We start from the raw sequence: 24,201 nt of genomic DNA on the forward strand, positions 1-24,201 counted from the left end.
AATAAAACCAACAACAAGCAGTTGAATAAATATTTACATATTAAAGCTAGAAAACATCAAACTTTAAGCTTATCCAAGTTTAATTTAATAAAAAAAATCAACAGAGTATATATATATATATATATATATTCTAATTGGATTGAGCTGTTCTTAGCCAAGAAGCTGTTCTTGGACAGTTGGAAAGCCCTTCATTGAAAAGCAATTTCTTATCAAGACTCCACCAATACCCAAGTAGGTAGCTTTCTTGTCAATAAGGCTGATTTGAGGCCATAAGTAAGTGATTTCTTATTATATTTAACTGTTTCTAAGGTATGAGCACTGAGACCCTATAATTGAAAAGCAGAATACAATTAACAGTTGGTTGAGCTTAGCATTGCAAATGAAGTATTTGAGTACTGGGCCCCTATAATCACAAATCATATCCGATCTATCCAGCTCCTACACTTGTTCAAATGAAGTATTTGTTTATAAATAAATCTTTCATTTCTTGCAAACTTGGGGAGTTGAAATTAAATCATGAGATCCATATTAGAACCATGCAATCAAGACTATCCTAGACTATTATTGAGAATGTGTACAGAGCTATTGTATGCTAAACAACCTGAAGAGGAGATGGGCAATGGGAAGAGATACTGAGCTGTTCTTGGCCGAGAAGCTGAGAAAGATGAGAAGAGGATGAACACGGGAGGCAAGGAGCTGCTGCTACACACAAGTTACAGATTGCAAAGCTGAGAGCCTGTTAAAAAGATAAAAATATATAATCATGGTGTAAGATTGAAACCACTGTATGAAGATAGAAATCTTTGTGTGTAAAATGAACTTCTAATAAAATGACATGAATTATGACAAAATATGCATGGATTAACGTTAATTTGGACTAGAGTTGTGTAATAGTCTAATAGATGTGTTAGTTATTTGATGTAATTTTTTTTAATTAATTAAGGAAGATAGGACAAATTAAATTGAAAACAATATTGAGTATTGGAGAGTAGCATATAAAATATTAAGGGTCTAATTTGCACTAATTTTATGATTGTGTAACTAACTAAAACTTGGTCTTTGTACATTGCACAAAAATTAACAAATTAGTGATATCATTCATAATTTCTCCTGTAGAATATTTTGTAAAGATTTTTTTTTCTTATACTTTTATGGGTTATTAATATTGATACTCACGATTTTTTTTGAATTATAGTTAAGAATAAGAGTTGACAAAATTTACAAAAATAATTAAATAGGAGTCTCATTATTATCATACACCACCTTTAAATAAAAAGGTGAGGGTTAATAAAAGATAAATACTCTCCTACTTTGTCCCAAGCAAATTTAACCAAAAAATGAGCACAAAAATTTACTTTCCTAAATATGAGATTCACATTTGAGATCGTATTAAGAATTTTAGGCTTCAAGAAGCTCAATTACCAGCTGAATTTGGAGCTATTTACTCGACAGCTTATGAGTAACCAAAGGAAGCTTATCAAGTGCCAATGAATGCTGGTCCACACAAGCTAAGGACCAATCTCATATTCTATAAGGGCGTAGGTTCAGATCTTGCTCCTAATGAAAAAGAATGGTAATTTATGAGTATATTTAGAAGTGCTTTTTAAATCTTAAAGTCTGCCTTAGTCCTTATGAATCCTAGGGTTCCAACAACTAAATTTTTGTACTAGATAATGAGTTCAAAAGATTGGAAAATTTTCAGTATTTTTCATAAGCTTAAAATCTTGTATCAAGGTTAGTATTTTTCAGTATTTTTCAACGAAGCTTTCACAATTTGGAGCTATGAATTTTACTTTTTCAACTAGGCTTTCAAATTTTCAAATCTTCTACCAGTCTGTAATTGATTTGTAATTAATCTTCTAATTTTTACAACTGAGATTCCAGGATTTATAAATAAATTTTGTAATTTATAGAGTTTTCAAAATTTAGTATGTACAACTAATTTTTCAATTTTTACAACTGAAATTTTAGGATTTATGATTAAGTTTCCAAAATTTACCACAAAGTTATGGGATAGGATATTTTTGTCCATTTATTTTTTAAACCTTGGTCCTTCCAAGTCATATCAATTAATTGGATTAGATGGTATTGTTGGGTCCAATCTAACCGTATACATAGCTTTTTTGGTATATATTTTTTATTTTTCCTTTGCTTGGTGTTTCGTTGGGGCAACTCCAAATAGAAAGTTTATTCAGAAGCAACAATTAATTCTCATTATGCATCTTTAGGTCCTGATTTTACTTTCAACTAGGAGCTGAGTTTTAAATAATCTTGTTAGACATGATTAAAACAAGATTAAAATCATATGAAGTACAACCCAACAATCCAAGAAAGCATGCAACAGAGCTACTCAATAACAAAGCTATGAGTTTACAAGTCACCCAGCTTGTAAGAACTATTATATATACATGAGATAGGAATAGGATTTGTCTTTAACAGCCACTGACCACATCAATAAAACCACAATCAAATAGATTATATGCAACAGTCTAAACCCAGATGACTATTTTAGAGAATGTGGTCTCAATGCCAAGCTTTTCAATAAGTAAAGAACATTTATATAACATGTTCAACATGAATGCAGGCATAAAGATGTCCAACTTAAGCTTGAATAATAATATCTATACAGGGATGAAATTCTATTGATACTCATAATTTAAAAGCAAATGAAGGAAATTTGAAAAATCTGATTGTCCTACAGACTTCCTTTTCTAACAAAACAGAACAAAACAGTGGGTTAGCTGGAAAATTCATGAGAAGCACTAACCAAAATTTTGGTGAGAAATGAGAAGCACCGAGAAGCAGAGAAACTATTCCTGCTGGCTGAGAAGCTGAGAAGCACCGAGAGGCTAAGAAGCTAAGAGAGACGACCACAGAGCTAGCAAAAAGATGAGATCGAGAAGCTTGGTTGAGTAGTAGAAAGACCAAATGAAGAAGCTTGGCTGAGACCGAGAAGCAGAAAGACGATACTCTGATTGGAGATGAGGGCAGGCACAGCAGACTTTAAGTGTTCTTTTAAAAAACTTGACTGGCGCGAGGCTCAAAAATTGAGTGGGAAGGAGAATACATGTCCTTCAGAGAGAATAAACTTTGAGAATCTACGTCCCTCTCCTCTCTGGGGGACGTGGCTTCTACCATGAAACTATATCCCCCTCTTCAAGGGGGACGTGGCTTCTGTAGAAACCACTTCCCCCTGGAGAAGGGAAGGTAGCTTTTGCAGAAGCCAACTAGCTCTATTAGAAGCCACGTCCCCCTCTTCAAGGGGGATGTGGCTTCTTCACAAGCCAATTCCCTCTGGAGAAGGGGACGTGGCTTCTGCAGAAGCTAGCTAGCTCTGTTAGAAGCCATGTCCCCCTCTTCAAGGGGGACGTGGCTTCTTCACAAGCCACATCCCTCTCCTCAAGGGGAGACGTGGATTCTGAAGAAGCCACGTCACTATGAGTAGGGGACTTGGATTCTGATAAAGCCACGTCCCCTCAAGAATTAAAAGACGTGGCTTATTAAAATTTTTTTTATTAAAATAATTTTTTTCAATCTACGTCCTCTTTTTACTTGGGTGATGTGGATTGTGTTCTTTCTAAGTCTAACTTGTAAAATAGGACGTAAATTAGGGTAGTAAAAATGCCTTTTTGTAATAGTAATACCCTTGTTTGTTGTGGTGGTTTGGTCATTGCTAAAATGGGATGGCTTTATTTAAGTTCAAAAAGATTGCCTATTTAGCTTACCTTTTTCATGCATTTAATTGGTTCACTTGTCCAAGTCTACCTAGGGATTTTCTCACTCTTACTCATTTCAATCGATAGTGTTTTTTTTTAGAATTACAGCCAGCCCCTCTCAAAAAAATTGATCACATATAAGAACCAACAACAAGTCCCATGTAAAAAAAAATAAGTCATATTTCGCATTTTAACAACAATACATTTTGCATTGGTCTTTATCTATAATTAATTTCCTTGAGAGGAGGCTGGCTATAATTCTCCTTTTTTTAAACAAATATTCTTTATTTCAATTGATTTCGTTTATTTCGTTTTGGCTTGGTAATTAATTTTTGTAATAATTTATTTTGGGTGGCCTGGTAGATGGCTATTCCAAGCATCTTGTTTTTCTTTGAAATCGAGAGCTTTCATGTCCTTTTCCTATTAAAATTATAATAAGTTGTCTTTTGCTCCCTTTGTAAATCCCAATTTTCATTTTATGCTATAAAGTTTGTCAATCAAGCTACAAATTTTCTAACCAACAATTTCCTTAAACTAATTTTTGTTTTCTATTCATGTTTCGTCATTTATAGTTGATCAGCATTGAAAAATCAAGAGATCATGATAAACTTCTCCGGTGTGCTTGATACATGCAAAGTAGCCATTCCATTTTATGTGAAACAATTAAGAAAAAATATAAGGTTGTGTTTGGATGGGTAGATTTAAAATCTCATATTTGAAATTTTACATTTGAAATTCATATATTCTAAATTCTTTGTTTGGATGATATAAAAAATTTTAAATTTCAAATTCTATATTTGAATTTAAAAGAAACTTGGAAGATTAGTCAAACTCAACGATTTGAATGGCCAACTTCCAACGAGATCAAAAAAACAAAGCCGAATGGGACTATGGCATCCGTGACGACCGAGACAAGACCTCCGACTTTCACCGAGATCAGACCGTCATAACAACGGGGACGAATGGCTATCTTTCACTAAAACCAGACTAACAGTGATAACGAGCACCAGATACCCAACTTCGATTGGGACTAGACCAACGGCTACTATTAGTACCAGATGAATGATTTCCACCTAGAGCAGATAGACAGTGACAACGAGGATCAAATTGCCGACTTCTACTGGGACTGGATCAGTGGCAATAATGAGTACCAGATGGCTAGCTTTGATTTGGACCAAACTGATGACTACAATGGGCGCTAGACGATCAACTTTACTGAGACTAGACTGACAACTAAGGGCACCAGATGGCCAACTTCCATTCGGACCAGACTGATGCTGATGACAGGAATAGGACAGTCGACTTTCACTAGGATTGGATTGACGACAACAATGAGCACCAGATGATTGACTTCCACTGGGATCGCCGACACTGATAATAAGGACCGAACGGCCGACTTTCACTGGGACCGAACTGGCATTGATGACTAGGACAATATGGCTTACTTCCACTGGCACTGGACTATACCGACGACAATAGTGACAGAAGAGATGCCAACGGCTACCACGAGTACTAGAATGAAGGGATGGTGACGGAAGGCAACCGTTTAGTCCTCGTTAGGTGGAAGTTAGACTTTTGATCCTTATCATCATTTCAGTTCAGTCTTGGTGGAAGTTGGCCATTCAATTACTTTCATCATCATTAGTCCAATACTGTTGGATGTCGATTGTTCTATTTCGATCGTCGTCACTGGTCCAATATTGATGGATGTCACCGTCTGGTTTTAGTTATCACCATTATTTTGGTCTCATTGGAAGTTGTCTGTCTTATGCCCATCATTATCATTGTGTCAATCCTGTTGGAAGTCGGCCGTATGGTCCTCGTTATCACCGTCGATCCAGTCCCGTTGGAAGTCGACCATTTAGTCCCTATTATCAGCGTTGGTTCGATCCCATTGGAAGTCGATCGTCGTACCCTGATCAATGGTGGCAACTTGTTTTTATCAACTTTGGTGGTTCAGTGCAATTACTGTTGGCAGGTCAATCAAGCTTTCATGCATTTGGGTCAAATTGTAAAAGAGCTTGAGTTAGGATTTGAAAGAATTAATAAGTGATAAGGAGAGCTTTCAAAATGATTAGAATGATGCTCTTGCAATTAAGATATTTAAAAATAGATTAGTTATTGAACCGGTTAAAATAGTGGGTCAAGTATTAGTAGTTCAACCAAAGGTCAACTCGAAGTCAGCCAATTTTAATTAAAATAATTTAATTCAATTTATATACATAAAACTATCCATATTTGAATATGAAAAGAATGAATATTTAAATAAAAAATCATTAGTTCTACTCAAACAACCCAAAAAAATTCAATAAAGAGAGAAAATCTTATACATGTAAGCATAATCCTTAAAAAAAATTAGCAAACTCAGTAAATTCCCAATAAAAAGTTAAATAATTTTGCTCAAATAACCTAACCAAAAAATTTAATACAAAGAGAAATGGTCTCTATCATAACTAATATTTAAAGATTATTTTACAATTTACTTTTCAAAAATCTTTCGCATAATATTATCAAAGTTATTAAATTTATCAAATATATTATTAAAATAAATGCATTGCAATGTAACGGGTTGACTAGGTTGTCATGTTAACCAGGTTGTTAGGTTACAATTAGGTTGGCCTCGGTTAACATTACCTGAGGTTAGGCCATAAACTAGACTAGCCAATAGGTTGGTTCATCAGGTTATCGATTGAATCAACTGGTCCTATCTTCATTGTTAGTAGTCGATCTAATCTCCTTACTTAGCTTATTTCTACTTTTTGATGTCTTTTTATTCCATGAAGTTTTTTTTTAATTCTAAATTTGGATTTTTGCCTTGGACTTAAAACTCTAACATTGAATTGTCATCCTTTTTATTTTTTTATAAAAGTGATCTTATTATTATTATTATTAATATAATATTGTTTGTTATAAAAAATAGATTTCAATTTTAAAAGTTAATTTATTGTGCAAAAAATAATTATTGTTGTTGTTGTTATTATTGTTATTTTTTGTTTCCATAGGTATCTCATAGGAGGCAATCTTATTTAAGGTATGATAGGCCACTAAATGTGGGCAGCTCTCCTAACGAGATTCAAATCTTTTGTTAAGAGGGTTAAAGGAATTTTTTCTCCTAAACTATTTGTTTAGAAGCAAGTATATCCTAAATTCTCATGTGGTGCAATTTCTTCCTTTAGTATTTGAAAATGGTACATTAAATTTAATATTGCCTAATTTACTACAAACACTTAATCATACATCATACCTTACCATAGCAAATAGGAAAAAACCACCCAATTAACCTCACCATGGTAAAAAGAAATAACTACAATTATAAAAAGTTAACCATAGTAGAAAAGGAAAAGACAACTTTAAAAGTCTACTATAGTTATTAGATTCGTACTTGATCAATTAAGTCAAATAAAGTATATATAACTTATATGCCTCACTGTGGTATTCTATCATGGTAGAAAGGGTTAAAACCGAGTAATAGAGACACCAGTATACTAGAAAAGTTTGAAACCATAATTGGTATTGTAAAATCATTTTAAATAAATGAGATTCCAAGTTTTGAATGAGTAAATTAACTCTTTCAAAGCTAAATCATGCATAAAAATAGAATACAAAATCATACAAAAGCATGAGATATCAATAACATTAAAACCACTAAAGAAATAAGGTTAAAAATGTCAATGTTCAACTTTTCCGAAGCATTCACCTTGGCTAGATCTCATCTGTGTCATGCGTCATGGCACATTGCACAAAATCAATGACAGCACTTTGGTATCAAATTTTTAGTCTCAGGGTTGAACTTCTATCATGCCTTAAATCTCTGTCTAACGTTCGATTAAGATGATTTAGGTGTCCACAAAAAACTTATTTAATAGACTAGCTCATGACATTGCTTTTATTTTTAAATTATATCATATCACAAAGATGAAAACCAAGAACCAAAACTACCACATTTTCACACTTCTCAAACTTCTAAGGTGTCCAACCCTAAACCAAAGTGCCAAAAGCTAGTACACACATGTAGACCATAGTCAAAGGACTTAGAACAACCTGTAATAAGGGGATGTAAATAACTTAAAATCTCTAAACATTCATTTACAACTATTTATAATACCATAGACATACTTGCACAAGTATTTTAGCTTTACCTAAATAGTAATTACTCATATAACATGATCTAAGGCACAAAATGCATTCAATCAATCACAATTGACATGTAATAATGCAAGCATTCCAAAACTAATTGTCCTAGTTGATAATATCATCAAAAATTACACATATATTTAACCATAACAAGAGGCATACAATAGGAACAAGGGATGGAAATAAGTTAGGCCAAACTAAGTTTTGACCAAATAAGCTTGAGCCTGTATAATAAGTCAAAAGCCTGAGCCTAAAGCCTTTATAAGGCTTTTTTTTATGTCTTAGGCCTAAGCCTATCTAAAGTTGTGTTTAGCTTGAAAGCCTATTTAAAAGTATAATTAAAGTAGCTTTTTAACTAAGCTTACATAACAAGCTTCAAAATGTCTCATTTAGACTGGTAAATCAGGTTGTACATATGTAGGCTTTAATAATCCTAAAACTTCATGACCATAACTAAGAAACTAGAAATGAAAAGGTGCATATTGATTGAAAATAAAATGGTGAAACTAATATATTATAAATTCATCATACAAAATGTGATAAAAAACGCAGGCAAGAAAGAATCATATAGTGTTTTTGAGTTTTAGTTTACAATTAGAATGAGAAGGGGCTAAAGAAAATGGGTGGAGTCGATTTTATCAAAATTTCCAGATTAAATATTATATATTACATATTATATATACACATAATATATTATATAATAACATATATGTAATGTAAATAGGCTGGCTTATAGGGTTTGTAGGCTAGGCCTTGTGAAAATAGGCTTAGCCTATTTACCTAAATAGTTAGAATCAAAGGCCTAAACCTAATTTGGCCTGTTTAGTAAATAGGTCTAGCCTAACTTAAAGTAGGCAAGCCTGTAGACCTTTGATAAAGGCCTGACCTACTACCACCCTTAGGAACAACTACTAGTAATCGATGGAATTTTAAATTATACACAAGTAAATCAAATCTATTAAGACATGCAAAGTGGGCATTTAAAATCAACTAAATTCACATGGCAATATCATGTCACATGATAAGTAGGATGCATGATCAAATCACTTCTTATCTCTTCCTTCTATTGTCGACTAAATCTGTACATTGACAATTTATACATGGTTGTGTTCACGTGAATAGATTAACCTAAACTCACCAATTATGAGAAGTTACCTAGTTAAAGGTGATCTTAAGGGCTAAAGGGCATGGGTAACTTAAGTTTACACCTACTCCTAAATGAGATTTAAGAAAACTCGACCCCATATGCATAATAAGCTTTTTAATAGCCTTTTAAACAAGCTTACATAATAAGTTTTAAATGTCTCATTTATGTTGGTAAATCAAGTTGTACATTTGTAGGCTTTAATAATTCTAAAACTTAATGACCATGACTAAGAAACTAGAAATGAAAAACAGCATATTAATTGAAAATCAAATGGTAAAACTGATATATCATAAATTCATCATACAAAATATAATTAAAAAATATATATGCAAGGAAGAATTATTAGTGTTTTTAAGTTTTAGTCTAGAAGGAGAATGAGAAGTGAAATATCCTCTTTAATCTAATCACAATTAACTCCAAAACTTAAGGTAATCAAGCGATTAACCCTTAAAGAGATTACCAAGTTTGTAATTTAAAAATAACGGGATCCTAAGTTTTCATAGTTTAAAATAAGTCAAAACCAAACACTTAACCTTTAATCAAAGTAAAATAGTGTTACAGAAGCATGGGATATCTTAAAAGAGTAAAAGGAGTTTAAGAAAATTGAAAAAACTAGAAGTTTTGAAAATAGGGCAGTATGTCGTGGCTTGTATGCATCGTGCTGTGGCTTGCACTCTCTGTGCAATGTGTTGCGATGTGTTGCACACTCATGATAGCAAAATTTAGGCAATTTTTGACATGCCTTATTTCTCCATTCGACGTCTGAAAGACATGATCTAATTATCTACAGAAAGCTCTTTATGTAAACTAGCTAATGGCATGGATTTTACTTTCAAAACAAGTTACACCAGAAAGTTGGACACCCAAACACATTTTCACTACTTTTCTTAACTTTCACATCAAAAAGGTTGTCCAAAATCCTAAACAAGTACCCAAAGCCATTCCTAACACCCAGATCATATTCATTAGCCCTAGGATTAGTTGTATAACAAACCACATTTACAAATACACCACTATATCACAATTTCACTCTTCAAACCCTTTAATACCAAAAATAGAAAGGGAAGGTTTTAGTATTGTATTTCAAAATAATATTCACCATTATAATTAAATGAATAGTTATACACTTGTACTAGTATTTTGGCCTTATCAACTTTTACAATCTATCATCAATAACATCTCTGGGCCTAAAATATAACTAGACATCACAAATAACTATGTAGTGCAAGTGTAAATAAAATTCATCCTAATTGGCAATATTAAGTCTATTACACAAAATAAATAAATTATAGAGGCATATACTAAGAATACACAGATTCCTAAGCCTCCACAGCTTTCTCCCTTAATGTACTAGAACTAGAGCTTGTAAAATGTTAAAGAAGAGGGGTGAGTTTAGCCACTCAATAACTAAGATAAGCCTACCCTAGGCACTTGCATGTCATTTGAATAAACACACGAGTATGAAATAGATTTTCTCCAAACATGCACTAACACATGAATTGCAATTTATCATCTCTCATTTAACTCATTACTATTTCAATTCCTATATACATTGCCACAAGAGACACAAACATGTAACCATAACCTGATATATTAACATGACTTGCTACAACTTGATTATATGACACATCATATAATCACATATATGCATGATCAAACTATCCTTATACCCTCCTTATTTTCTCTAACTGAAACCATGGGCTGTAACATTGAAGAAGGCTCTGTCTGTATGACTGGACTATCCAAGTCACAATACTCATTCTTGAACCATAATTTTGCCTACTCTAGAATCTCTGGAGTGTCATATACTCTAAGCTAATCTCCTCAATAAACTAGTGAAGATAGCTACGTTTTAGTCATTCGACAAACTATGGGATAAGGCTATGCTCTCATGCACTAGAAGGTAGCTGAAAATACCATATGGATTTTTAACTATTCCTCCACCTAAGCAAACTCCCACTAATTGATCATGCAATATATGATGCCCACTCATTTTACACACTATCATTTTTAAAATTAACACATTAGACTCACGACTATACGTTACTCGAGTGAGCATCAATTCTCATTTTCTCATTTATCACATAAATCTATCATTTCTAATTTCAACATAACTATCTTTATCATACCCATCATCAACTACTCTTTTCAATGTCATATTGCAAGCTCGAAACTCATGTCAATATCAATTTTACATCCTTAATTCAAATCAAGCAAACATACAATAACAAGTTTTATAACATGCATATTGATTCACAAATCACAATTATAAATGCTAAAACACAAATTTCACATTACAATGCAATTAATAAATAACTACCCAAAATAAGGTCCCTCTAGTTACCTCAAACCTTTAAGAGGACAAAAGCTTACCACTCAATTTTTTAGCTTTTAAGCTCGATTTCCTAAGCTAAAATAGTGCCCTAAATGCTCAATCTATAATTAACCGATTCTCAACTTTACCAACAATGTCAAACACACATTTTCACTCTCATACTTTCTCTTCCACAACATCCAATGCCTATATTTTTCACGTTTGGGTTTATCCATTAGGTTTATTAACTATCTTTAACTCCTAATATTATTAATGAACCATTAAACTTTTATTAATGGCATTACAACTCTTCCAACAACCCTCATTAATGCCATTTTTAGATATTTATAGTAGTTAACAATCAACGACCTTTAAAATCATTACTATTAGTTTAAATATTCTAAATAACTCCTATTAGCTCTATTCGAGTTAATGAGTTCAGACCCATAACCTATATTGATCGAAAAGCATCTCCCATTATCAAACCCTTACCAAAAACTTCATTAAAATGGAAGAGAAAGAGAGAAAAGGAGTTTAGAGTACTTATCTTAAGTGTTTCTAGCTTCACAACATTCCTAAACTTTTAAGGGAAAAAGGCCTAGTAGAGCAAAAGCCGTCCTCTTCATTTTCTCTCTTTCTTCTCTCTATTTTCTGCCTCAATTCATGATTAAATTCTACAAAAAATGGACAATATGCTGTGGCGTATGCAGCATGCACCGCAACGCATGGTGTAGAGAGGCCTTCTTCCTTCTGTTGTCATCTGTGCACTGCGGCGTACATGCTATACACCCGACATGTGGCACAGAAACACTTTCTTCACGTTTTCTCCTTCTTTCGATACTTGAGTGGCCCGACTTCACCTCGAACTTATAATTAAGGCTGAAAACATAACCAAATGCATTCATTAGACCTACCTTGCTACACACCACGTTGAATCACTCAATTACTATAATTAAACTTAATTAATTCTTTAGTAATCCAAAGATTAAGATTTAGGATGTTACAAGAAGAGGCTGAAGAAAGTAGGTAGAGTTGATTTTATCAAAATTTCTAAATTAAATATTAAATATTATATGTTATATATTATATGTTATATACACAAGTAATATATTATATAATAATATGCATGTATACAGGATGGCCTATAAGACTTGAAGGCTGGGCCTTCTGAAAATAGGCCTAGCATAGTTTTGGTAAATAGGCCTAATCAAAGGCCTAAACCCAGTATGGCTTGTTTGGTAAATAGGTCTAGCCTTGCTTGAAGTAGGCTAACCCATAGGCCTCTAATAGAAGTATGACCTACTTCCACCCTTAAGAACAACCACTAACTAATGAAAATTTAAATTATATAAAATACAAGGAAAATCAATTAAGGTAGGCAAAGTGGGCCTTTAAAATAAATTAAATTCGCATGGCAATATCACATCACATGATATGTGGGATGCATGATCAAATTACTCCTTGTGTCCTTCTTATACTGCCAACTAAATCCGTAAGCTGACAATTTATACAGGGTTGCATTTGTGTGAATGGACTAACCTGAGCTTACCAATTGTGAGGAGCTAACTAGTTAAAGGTGATGTTAAGGGCTAAGGGTCTGGATAACCTGTGTTCACACTCACTCCTAGGTGAGATTCAAGAAGACTTGACCCTAAACCACACATCGAGGCTACTCATGGTGTTGGTAATATCCACATAAATAGACACATACCAACTCCTCCTAGGATGAACTCCTGCTCAATATATGATCATGTTAGCATACTCAATGCATCAAAGGGAAAACTAAATTTTACAATGTAATTCAACTACCATAATCATATATTCATCATTTATTATCACAATACTCAATCCTCATTTTAGTAAATAATTAACAATTTTCCACTTTGAACTTTTCTCATTTATATGAAAAAGGCCACACTTGCATTTGAGTTTCTAAAATGATAAATCAAGTTCATTGAGCTACAAAATACATTCATCAAGTTCACAAATACCTATAATTGATCTACCAATAATTAACATGAAATAAAATCCCTTAGTTGCTTATTTGAAAAATCAACGGTTACCCTTTTAGAGTTGAGCTCAAAAGGCACACCATAAGGTTAATATATACTTAACAATGATAAATATCATTATCAATCATCATAAGCACTAATTCTAGCTTCTAAATTCACACTTTAATCACCAAACTTCCCAACTACAAGCACAATCTCACATCCATTAATTCTATTTAGCTCCCATTAACTTAAATAACAACCAACACTAAACAACCTAAATTCTTTATTAAAGTGCCTAAGGTTCGTTTAAAGCCCTAGACCTAAACTTATAACCTTATAAAACTTCTAATCTAGGAATAGAATTCTTAAAAAATTCTCATCGATCCCATTTGAACCAATGGGTTCGAACCTGTAGCCCTAAATCCGAAAATCATTATCTTCCAACTATAAATCTTTCTTACAAAATGTGTAGAGAGAAGGAGAAAGAGTATGAAAGACATACCTAGGTAAAACCAAGCTCAAATCACTTTCAAAATTTCTCTGTCTCCCTTTCTCAATTTCTCCCTTTCTTTTTTGTTCTGCAACTTACGAAGGCAAGCATAAGATTTAAAACTTTTTACCATCCACCATGGTGCATAGCGTGTTTGCCACAATGGACGGCATCAAATGGCCCATTATGAATTGCTTCCCAATTTGGCATAAATGGCCCAATCTACCTTTAGACCCAATTTTATGACCATTACCACAACCAATAGGCACATTAACCATATCTAATCATCTTAAAATTTATTACTACTCAACTTTACTTAATTAACCTTGATTAACTCATTTAATACAGAAATTAAAATCTAGGATGTTACATTGAATATTTTGTATTTTAAAAAGTTAATCTTAGCCGTTGGTCGACTTAAAAATTGTAGAAAAAGACCTTAAAAATTATAGAAAATGACTTATAAAATTACATATAACAACCCTATAAAAAATTAATACCAATTAAGTCATCAAAATCACATGTAAATAACGGGATAAAAATGTTATTCCTTTTGGTTCTACTTATAAATCACTTTCAGTATGGTTCATCGGAACCAAGGAAAACCTTAAACTTCATTAGCTTTGTCTTAAAATGTAACAAGTTTTTACTTTTAACTCTTATAGATATTCTTAAATCTCATTATTGATATTTTTTTCAAAACATTTAATAAGGGCAAAAATGTAAAGAGGAGCTTTGAAAATTGACAAGTGTCTCATAAATAATATTAAATTTTTTCTTCTCTCTCTGTCTTATTAATAGGACTAGAGGAGTAGTTTTATTTATGCAAAATGCCAAAATATGATTTTGACCAATTATTATTTTATGATTTAATCAATATTATCTTTTTAATTGATACTCATTTGCAATTTCATGAGTTTTTTCTATAATTTTTTAAGTCTTTTTTGCAATTTTTTTTTCAATTAACCCGTGAAAGTTATTTTTTTTTTAAATGTTAGTCATCATTTTCAAAAATTTTGCACGGGGACATAAGTACAAAGCAAGTGGTTGAAGGCAAAAGTACTCAGTAAATAGTTGAAGGCGAAATGCTTGAAGCCTTGTTAAAAAAAAGACATGCCTCCAAAGGGATTTGAGAAGCCGAGAAAGAAACTGGCTCCCACAAAACTAGACCCAACACAAGTCTCTTGCCTGAAAGGAGGCTGAGGCAGTGGATCGATTGTTACTCGCACTGCAAGAATCCCTCCTTTTCCGGTGCCGGTAACTTGGCACTTCTTCCACGTCCACTTCAACGCCACTTTCTTCACCGATTTCTCTTTCAATCTTTCTTCATTTCTCTCTGGTTTTAGAACTTGGCTGCGAACTTTGAGCTTGTCTCATGGAACAGGTTAGTGTAATGTGATGGACTTTGAGTTCAATTTTGAGCGTCTCTTTGAATATCTGCCAATTCTATCTCTATTTTTAATGATTTTGAAGTACGAGAAAGTCGAGAAGATAGGCGAAGGCACCTATGGTGTGGTTTACAAGGCTCGTGATCGCGTCACGAATGAGACCATAGCTTTGAAGAAAATTCGATTGGAGCAGGAAGATGAGGGAGTGCCTAGCACTGCGATTCGAGAGATTTCGCTACTGAAAGAAATGCAGCATAGGAATATTGTTAGGTATACTTGCGTCTCTGAGTCTGGTTAGTTTCAGTAAATTCACTTTGACCCATGAGATAGATCTTATTTGAGTATACGTTCAATTTACATGAGGCTTTTATTGACTGATAATATGTTCTTTTACTAAATTAATTGGTAAATGCTTTTTTGATTATGGCATTGATGCGTTAGCAAGAAATCTTTGTCTGGAAGCAGAAAATAAAATTGGAAATCTTCAAAGTGAGCCTGGTCATGACAATCCTTTCTAAGGCGTCTCTAGTGAATCAATACTGCAGCTGTTAAAATTCAGCCAGTACATCCATTATAATCACAGATAGTATTATACATTAGCATTATTTATGCTGATACTTAATTTGACATCAAGATATTACTTTTACAATCGTTTGAATCATATCTATAATTTGGTATTCATTCTGATAACCTGTTTCCAATTTGGTATGCGGTTGAAGCTGTTCGAAGTTATCATTTGAGTCCGTACTGTTGGGAAATGTTCATGTAAATTGCAGTGGGTTGCAAACATGATATTTTAATTACTAAGTTCATCATTTTGTTGTCCAAGTGATTATAAAGTACCAATACTTGAAGGCTGAGCCTTATGTGTGCATTGCATATCTGACACTTGGATATGAGAAGACACTTAATGTTTCATTTAAACACTATGTATCTTGTTGTGTTGCAGTTTTCGTTTTGGGACTCTTGAGTGGTTGAATTTATATTAGTATTGATGTTTTGTCAAATGTGTTCTTACATCCCATTATGTTGGCCCCCCTTTAAGAAGCAGAAGTTCTATATGGGTTGTTCTGAAGGATTTATGGAAGACATACTTGCAGAATGTTATGATGTGCAGTAAAAAAAATAAGATGGGTGGCCCAATTGGACTCTTAAAAATGTTCTTCATATAAAATTTTCTCTTAAATTTGTTACTTCACTGAGTTGCTGTCCCATTGTTCTCTACATTTTCAGCCATATCCATATGGCATATGCTTGATGGCTATGTGAATGACAGGTTACAGGATGTAGTACACAGTGAGAAGCGTTTGTATCTGGTTTTTGAGTACCTGGACCTGGATTTGAAGAAGCACATGGATTCATGTCCAGATTTTGCAAAAGATCATCGACAAATAAAAGTGTGTAAATACTTTCTTATGTTTGGAGGAGTTTTGGCTTTGAGTAACTAAAATTATGATTACCTTGATTATAGGTTTGGAATTCACTTGAAAAATGAAATTACTATATAATGCTTTATCAAGCAAATGTAATCAGCAAGACATTTTATAGCTTTCAACTCTTTTCTCTTGTCTTTCCATATATCAAATTAAGGGGAAAACGAATGATTTTGATTAAATACTCTTACAGTTGCAGCAAGCATATTTCTGCTTTTCAAAATGCAAGTCCCTCCTTGTGAATGCATGCTTCACCACTTCTGTGACGAATGACTCAGTAGATAAGCCAAGCATATCTCTGCTTATCCAAATGTAGGTCCCTCCTGATTAATTGACGCTTCATGTGAAATAGGTTGCAGAATTCTGGAGCTGTGGCTTATTTACTGAGGGCATTGTCAGAGGAAGTTGTAGCTACTATTAAGTTATTAACTTGCTGCATAGTGTCATGGTGTTCCCATCTGGATACATTTCATTTTTAAAATGGGTGCTTTATGTACCTGTACTAGTGTAGATATATTTTCATTTTCAAATGTGAGTGCAGTATTTAAGTTCCTAATCTGGAATCTATATATTTTTATATATTTAAAGTTAGTTAGTTGGAATAAGCTGTAACTTGTATCATCTTAAGCTAAGTGGGAGAGTTGACAAGGCTGTCCAAGTTAAACTTACACAGGATCAAGGTTTTACTATTATTATTATCTAGAGGATTAGGATTAACATATCGAGAGTCTTATTTCATTGTTACTTAGTGGCTTTTCTTGTAGTTAATATCTTTCTTCAATCAAGTTATTGTGAAGAAAAGGAGAGACTGCCAGGAGGGGGGGGATTCTCATTCACCATCTGGGTTTTCTTCAAAATAATCAAATGCTGCCACTCCTTCATGTAGACACTTGTGAAATCGCCAGACCCATTTTGCAAGTTAACAGAATATTCATATCTTTTTCAAGTCTCAGAGTCAGCATTGGAAAGCCTTTCAATCAATTATTCTAGAATAAATTGTATGCATTAGAGTTCTGAAGGATTAAAGTGGCTTGAACACGATCTGTTGTCTTTTATCTATGGTTTAGGAGTTTATTCGCCTAAATCTTTTAGTTATCCATTGTTGTTTCCTCCTGAAGTTTCTTTTATAGCTAAGTTCTCTTATTTTCGTAATCCGTACATGAAGGTGGGTATGAACTGCTACAGTGAGTGTTTTAATTGAGATATTAAATTCTTCTATCCAGATCTTTGCTGTGACCTTCAACTCGTAGCAAGTTTTTCAACTATCATCTCAAGGAATTGACTAGAAAAGATTTTCACTCATCACTAAAAGTAATTCAGTTTGAAAGTCCTAGCTGTATGACAATAAAGAGGCCTTAATTTATATGGCGTTGATTATTTAAATGCTTTCTGGGTTCCTTTCCTAGCTTCTGATCCCTAATCAATGATTTAGTTGATTTTGAGCAGTTTTACATTACTTATGGCTCCGAACAGTATAATTTCCTTAGACACTGTTGGCTCAACCATGATTTAGACATATCTTTATTAACGTGCATTGGTGTTATGTGATATTGATTGTGAAGTGAAAAACAAAAATACTAATCCTCACCTAAAGGACTAATTCAATTGAAATTTGATTGGGTTAATCATTTATTCCGCAGATGTTTCTTTATCAAATTCTCTGTGGCATTGCTTACTGTCATTCACATAGAGTTCTTCATCGAGATTTGAAACCACAGAATTTGTTGATAGATCGCCGCAGTAATTCACTAAAGCTTGCAGATTTTGGATTGGCCAGGGCATTTGGTATTCCTGTCAGGACATTTACACATGAGGTTCAACTATGTCCAACCTTATCTATGCTTTTGTTCATCTATGGAATTTACAATATTAAAATGGATAGGCACTCTGTTGAGGAAATGGGTAAAGTGTGCACCTCATTTTAACTTTGATCTATATATTGTTCGTATACATTGCCTTCCTCAAGAAATTTTATCATGGTAAGTAATTCTCTTAAGAGATATTAAACATACAAGGAGAAAAGTGACCTTTATCTTGCCAAAACCTTTAAAGCGTACTGCTGATAAGTAACTTAGGAAGATGAAAAAAAAATTTCCCAAGACATTGTCCGTGCAGTCACGTTGCTAAGGAAAAAAGGTGATTATCTGTCTTGCAGCTCCAGAACACATAATGAGAACACCGAGAGAAATAACCTTGTTAGAATGACTGTCAGACTTGCTAATTGTTGGACAGCTTGTCATAAATAATGTGATGGGAAGCTTGTTGAAAGGTGGAATGGAATTAGAAGCAGATTGTAGAGGTCTTAATTGGCTTGTTGCAGAGATATTGAAAGGGGGCCGGGGGATCAAACTTAAAGTTAAACTAAGGTGGTGTGCTTTGAAGTTTGGCTATAGAGATTCCTCACTTTTGAGTTGGGTTGGGCTAAAAATCATAGGAAAGAAGGGGATGAGTGAAACTAAAATTCAAAACCAAACAAATTGAACTCCATGATGCATTAACTCAGCTGTGTGAGCTAAAAAAAAATATTGTAAATTGACTTGATTTCCTTGTCTAAAACTCATTTGAGATAACTTGTCAATATGTTGCCTTCCATAGTAATTTGAAGAGATGAAATGCGTGCATTTCACCAATAAATAGGGTGCAAACTAAAAGGATTAGACTATTTCTCTTTTTAATAATGTTTACATTATCAAAAGCATTCTGTTATTCAAGGTTGTTTTATTTTTAAGTGGAAATACTTAGTCAAAGTTAACTACTCCCTTTTGAGGGATGGCTTAATTACATGATTCTCCCATTTGTTATGAAAAGATACTCTCTTTCATTCCTCGAAATCAAAAGATAAGCTACAATTAAATCCTTTGTGTCCAAAATAGCTCCAATTGGTTAAAACAATTACTACTCAAACTTTAGCAAGCTATAAGTCCTTTTTTTTTTAAGAAAATTATAGTCTATTTAGAAAGTAAATACATAGAAAAAACCAAACATGTATTAAAAAAATAATTTTTTAAGTAAAATCAATCAATGAAAAGATATATTTAATTTAACCATATTTAGCATATAACTTCAATGATAATATTTGCCGAATATATAATTAATTAGTTTAAGTACCATTATTATAAATGCAAATAATTTTTGGAATATATTTTTTATTTTATGTTTTTGTAAAAGACATAAAATAATTATATGCTAAATAGAGGAGGGTTGTGTAATATTTTTATCTTTCAGGTTCAGTCAAATGGATGGTTTTAGAATTTTCAAGGTGATCAGTGCATATTTTTATGATATAGAATAAAGGAGTGGTGTGTAATTAAGTCCTCTCTTATGAAAGAGGAGGGTAATTTACATTGTAAAATATTGTGGTATGCACTAAAATGGCAGATTAATGGAAGTTGGTCATTTAAGCAATATAATTATCTTGCGGCAAGAATTCATGTACATAGACTTTGTGGTTACTTTTCATTTATTCAAGTTTGTTGCATGTGAAATGTTCATTGTTAGTTGCTTGTAGGTGGTGACACTATGGTACAGAGCGCCAGAAATATTGCTTGGATCTCGCCAGTACTCTACCCCAGTTGATGTTTGGTCAGTAGGCTGTATATTTGCAGAGATGGTAAACCAGCGACCACTATTTCCTGGGGACTCTGAGATTGATGAATTGTTTAAAATATTCAGGTAAACGGCTTTTTGTGGTGAATTCTTGACATTGTTTTGCGTGACCATCTGTTTGCTAGGAATTTGGTAAATGACGCCTTCTAACTATGAATGACCATCCAGTATCCATACTAGTACCTCAATAATCTGTAAATCTTGAACAGCACACTTATACAGGAATCTCTCTTTTGTTCAGTGATCTCAAAAAATCATAGGGTAATAGTATTCTCTCAATCTCAGAGAATCTCCCTTATGACCTGGCTGAATGCAAACATTGACTTCCTGTAAATGTGAGTCTTAATTGGAAACTTTGCTAATTGAACTAGCAGGGTATTGGGGGAAGGGTTTAAATTCCCATCATGTGAAAGTACATGAGATATTTGCAAATGGCTCTCAGTTGAAAGGAGGTAGTTGCTTTGTTGGTTTTATATTGAATCATCATCATTAGGCTTGTTGCTGGTTATTCTAGGAGGATTTATCTCCTCCTCTATTGGACTATTTTTTGTTAATGCATTCTTCTATCAAAAAAGCATCTTCATGAGGGATGAAGCATGATACACTAATTGTCAATGCTTTAAAGCATGGATTGTTATTCCATCTTGTTCTTTTGTCCTGCAGATTCCTTTATGTTTATTATAATTTTGCGTCATTATACAAGGTCAAGCCAGTGAAATATTTCATGAGGGTACTGCAATCTACTGCTTAAATAATGTATTGTGAAGTTTCTTTTGGTCTTATTCTTGTGGTTGACCTTAGTGTGAGCCTTGTTCTTTTCATGACAAGTGTCAAATCTTTGATATTTCTTGTAGCAACTTGCGACTTGCATTTAATAGGAGTGGTCGTCAATTATTGCCAGAGCCTTGAGAGTTTAAGTTAAAGCAAGTTGTTCATAAACCTTCTTGATTTTTCTTTTCGGGGCTGTTGCCTTGGTGGCTAGGCTAAGGTCTCTCACAGGTTATGTCTGACTAGGATGCTGGTGACGGAGGTCTTCTTGGGCCAAAGCATAGGACGCCTAGATCAGCCCAAAAGAAAAAGAGAATTAAAGAAAAAAAGTTGCAAGTTTGTAATGATTGATAGAGTGTCAGGGAAATTGAGTCATGTTATCCTATTTGTTTTCCGTACATCCATAAGTATGTTTATTCTGTGTCTTCCCAGGAGCCTGGATTGTGGCTATGTAATTTGATTGTAAGATTTCTGTTTCAGCTGCATGCTAAGAGATGAAGAAGAATCATTAGGATTTATTAGATAATTACTTTACTCTGGGTTTGGAACTTATGCTCCTATTCCCATACCTTCGAAGTGCTTATTGATTGATATGACTTGCATAATATAACATGGTGAGATTGAGGGACTTTTATGAGCCATCAATATTAATTTGAATGCTGTTCCTTTACAGCTTCCCTCTTAAATTGCCTGACTAAAGAGGAGGGAAATGTAGGTTGAGTTTTGTGAGATTGTGAATATAATATAATGATATTTTCTTTCATATAGAAACTAATCAATATTAATATATTTGACAGTATTGAATAACTGGAAAGCATTCAGAAAAATTTTGCATCCAATGTGCATATTGTAAAAATTTTACACGATTCTAAATCAACATATTATTGCTTATATGAAGGACCATGGGTACGCCAAATGAGGATACATGGCCTGGTGTGAATTCTTTGCCTGATTTTAAATCAACCTTTCCAAAGTGGCCTCCGAAGGTAATTAATTTTGTTGCTGATGTTTTGAGTTACACGAGCATGAGTTCTTAGTATCTGCATTGTTAAATAGCAGTAAGGATTATTTAACTTTTTTATCCTTTGCAGGACCTGGCAACTGTGGTTCCAAATCTTGAGCCAGCTGGCATCGATCTTCTTTCTGTAAGCGCATCATTCAAATATAGTAATTAAATTCTGGGACTGAAAATGAAACCAAATGTTTTGTAATGTCATGATTGAATTCTTAAATTGCTTTCTTGATGGAGAACGGAAGCCTTGTGCTAATATGAACCTTAAGGAGAGCCATACACCCAAACTGAGTACTGATTAAGAGAAAATGAAACAAAAAGGAGAGTATTTTTTTCAATAGCATTAGTTCCCTGGCGTTGATTTGACATCTTTGAAGCGGATTTGAACGTCCCACACTATGATGAGATTATAAGACACGTGCGTCTAACAATTTCTTTTTATCATTCGTCAGGCAGGCAACTCTTGCCTTATTATATACTCTTGTTCAATCCATATTTTTCATCCAGCATCCTTTGTTTCTTACACAAGTTTCACTCAAATCTGATATAAACATGAAACTTTCATTTTTATCGTTTAAAGTACGTCCATTGAGCTTTATCTGTCAACTGTTTAAATGTGTGAAATTCATTCCAGAGTATGCTTTGCTTGGATCCCAGCAGAAGAATTACAGCCAGGAACGCTCTTGAGCATGAGTACTTCAAAGACATTAAGTTTGTACCCTGATCCCTTGTTCTTCTTGACAAGGATGTCTATAGAAACATAGTATAAGTAGATTGTCTGGGTTTTGATTGTGCTTTGCATTTCCCCCTATTATATGATTGAACTTATTTATAGTTTTTATTGTTCTTACATTTGTTTTACATTCAACTTTATCATCATTTTGTCTACCTCTTGTCTTGGAGATTACGTATTGGTGGCAAATTTGTAGTTTGCTTGAGTGTGATAGGACTACATTACCTCCTGGTATATTTAAATATTATATTACTCCAGGGCTTTTGCACTTCGTCATTGTACATTTGCTTCTCCTATTTCCCCCATCAATGGTTTGGCAATACCAATCATTTTAGTTTAAAGGGTTAAAGGGTAAAAATGCTTTGAAACTTTTTCATCAGAAATATCTGGTATTCCAAACTTTTTGTTGGAGTAATTTCGTTTTAGAACTTAAAAAAAAAAAAAAAAGTGCAATATTATCCTACTGTTTGAGTTGACCATTTATCTGGCAGTTAGAGAAAAAAAGGGTCGCCAATACTCAATCCATAAACTGCCATCTTCAACCTCACTAGCTCTAGGTCCTTGCTCATCTTGCTCCTATACATGCCTGTGAACATGATCGGCTCCTCCATTACTGACTTCTCCCCCTCTCTGATCTTCAGTAGATACATTATCGCTTTTGGCTTTGGGTTTTGGAACGTTGCTATCGGCAGATGGCTATGCTCCAAGTTCACCACCGTCGTCTAGTGATCCTTAATTAATCTGTAGTGTAGCGTGTGAGCTATTAATCCCAATGGAGAAGCTTGCTGAGTTGAGGGGCAAACTTCTTGGATTTTTTTGCCGCGACAACTCATAGCTTCAATTCAGAAACTGAATCTGATTCCTAGCAAAGCATTGCTAGAAACCGAAACCGAGCTTGAGTTGATGTGAGCCGTCATCACCAGAGGTCAAAGAAAGCTCAGAAAATCAAGCTTTAGTTGACGTGAGCTGTCATCACCTACGGTCTCTTGCATGAGTGAGGTTGATCAGCTCATGAAGAAGAAGAAACAGAAGAGAAAGGCTTGCGAGCATCAGAGTACTTAATTCTTTGAAGTTAGTTCTGAATCATTTTTAATCAAGCCAAATCTTCTGAGAAGCAATAGTGACTTTTTTTTTTTTAAATCATGATTTAGTGGCCTTGTCTTTTTTCTTTCACAATGACGCAGCATTTTTTATTGCTCCAGTGCCAAGAGTCGCAAATCACTAGCATGAGCTCACAACACATAACGGTATGGATCAATATGAAAATTTCTTACTCTTGACGTGACTTGTTGAGGCAGATTCAAAATTCAAATACTATGTATTCCAAAAAATATATATATATATATATATATCAAATCCTATAAAGATGAGGTAGCTAGTAAGTTTTTGTTCAAAATACAGAGCATCCTAATTCTCCATCCATGGATGGAGGATGAAGCTCAGTTTTCTTGATATTGACAGAAAAC

General features: G+C 33.7%; 1 protein-coding gene across 1 annotated transcript; it reads left to right on the forward strand.

The window, feature by feature from the left end:
* Window positions 1-14,900: 14,900 nt before the first annotated feature.
* LOC129305953 (cell division control protein 2 homolog) lies at window positions 14,901-23,003 on the forward strand. The gene is made up of 8 exons (XM_054946192.1): window positions 14,901-15,179; window positions 15,269-15,453; window positions 16,460-16,580; window positions 18,257-18,430; window positions 20,125-20,288; window positions 21,889-21,976; window positions 22,082-22,135; window positions 22,637-23,003. The coding sequence occupies exons 1-8, from the start codon at window positions 15,171-15,173 to the stop codon at window positions 22,724-22,726; spliced, it is 885 nt and encodes a 294-aa protein (XP_054802167.1). The 5' UTR covers window positions 14,901-15,170; the 3' UTR covers window positions 22,727-23,003.
* The last annotated feature ends 1,198 nt before the right edge of the window (window positions 23,004-24,201 follow it).

This window comes from Prosopis cineraria, unplaced genomic scaffold (assembly GCF_029017545.1).
Source record: "Prosopis cineraria cultivar Desert tree isolate PC_DT_omini unplaced genomic scaffold, ASM2901754v1 PC3, whole genome shotgun sequence".
NCBI lineage: Eukaryota > Viridiplantae > Streptophyta > Magnoliopsida > Fabales > Fabaceae > Prosopis > Prosopis cineraria.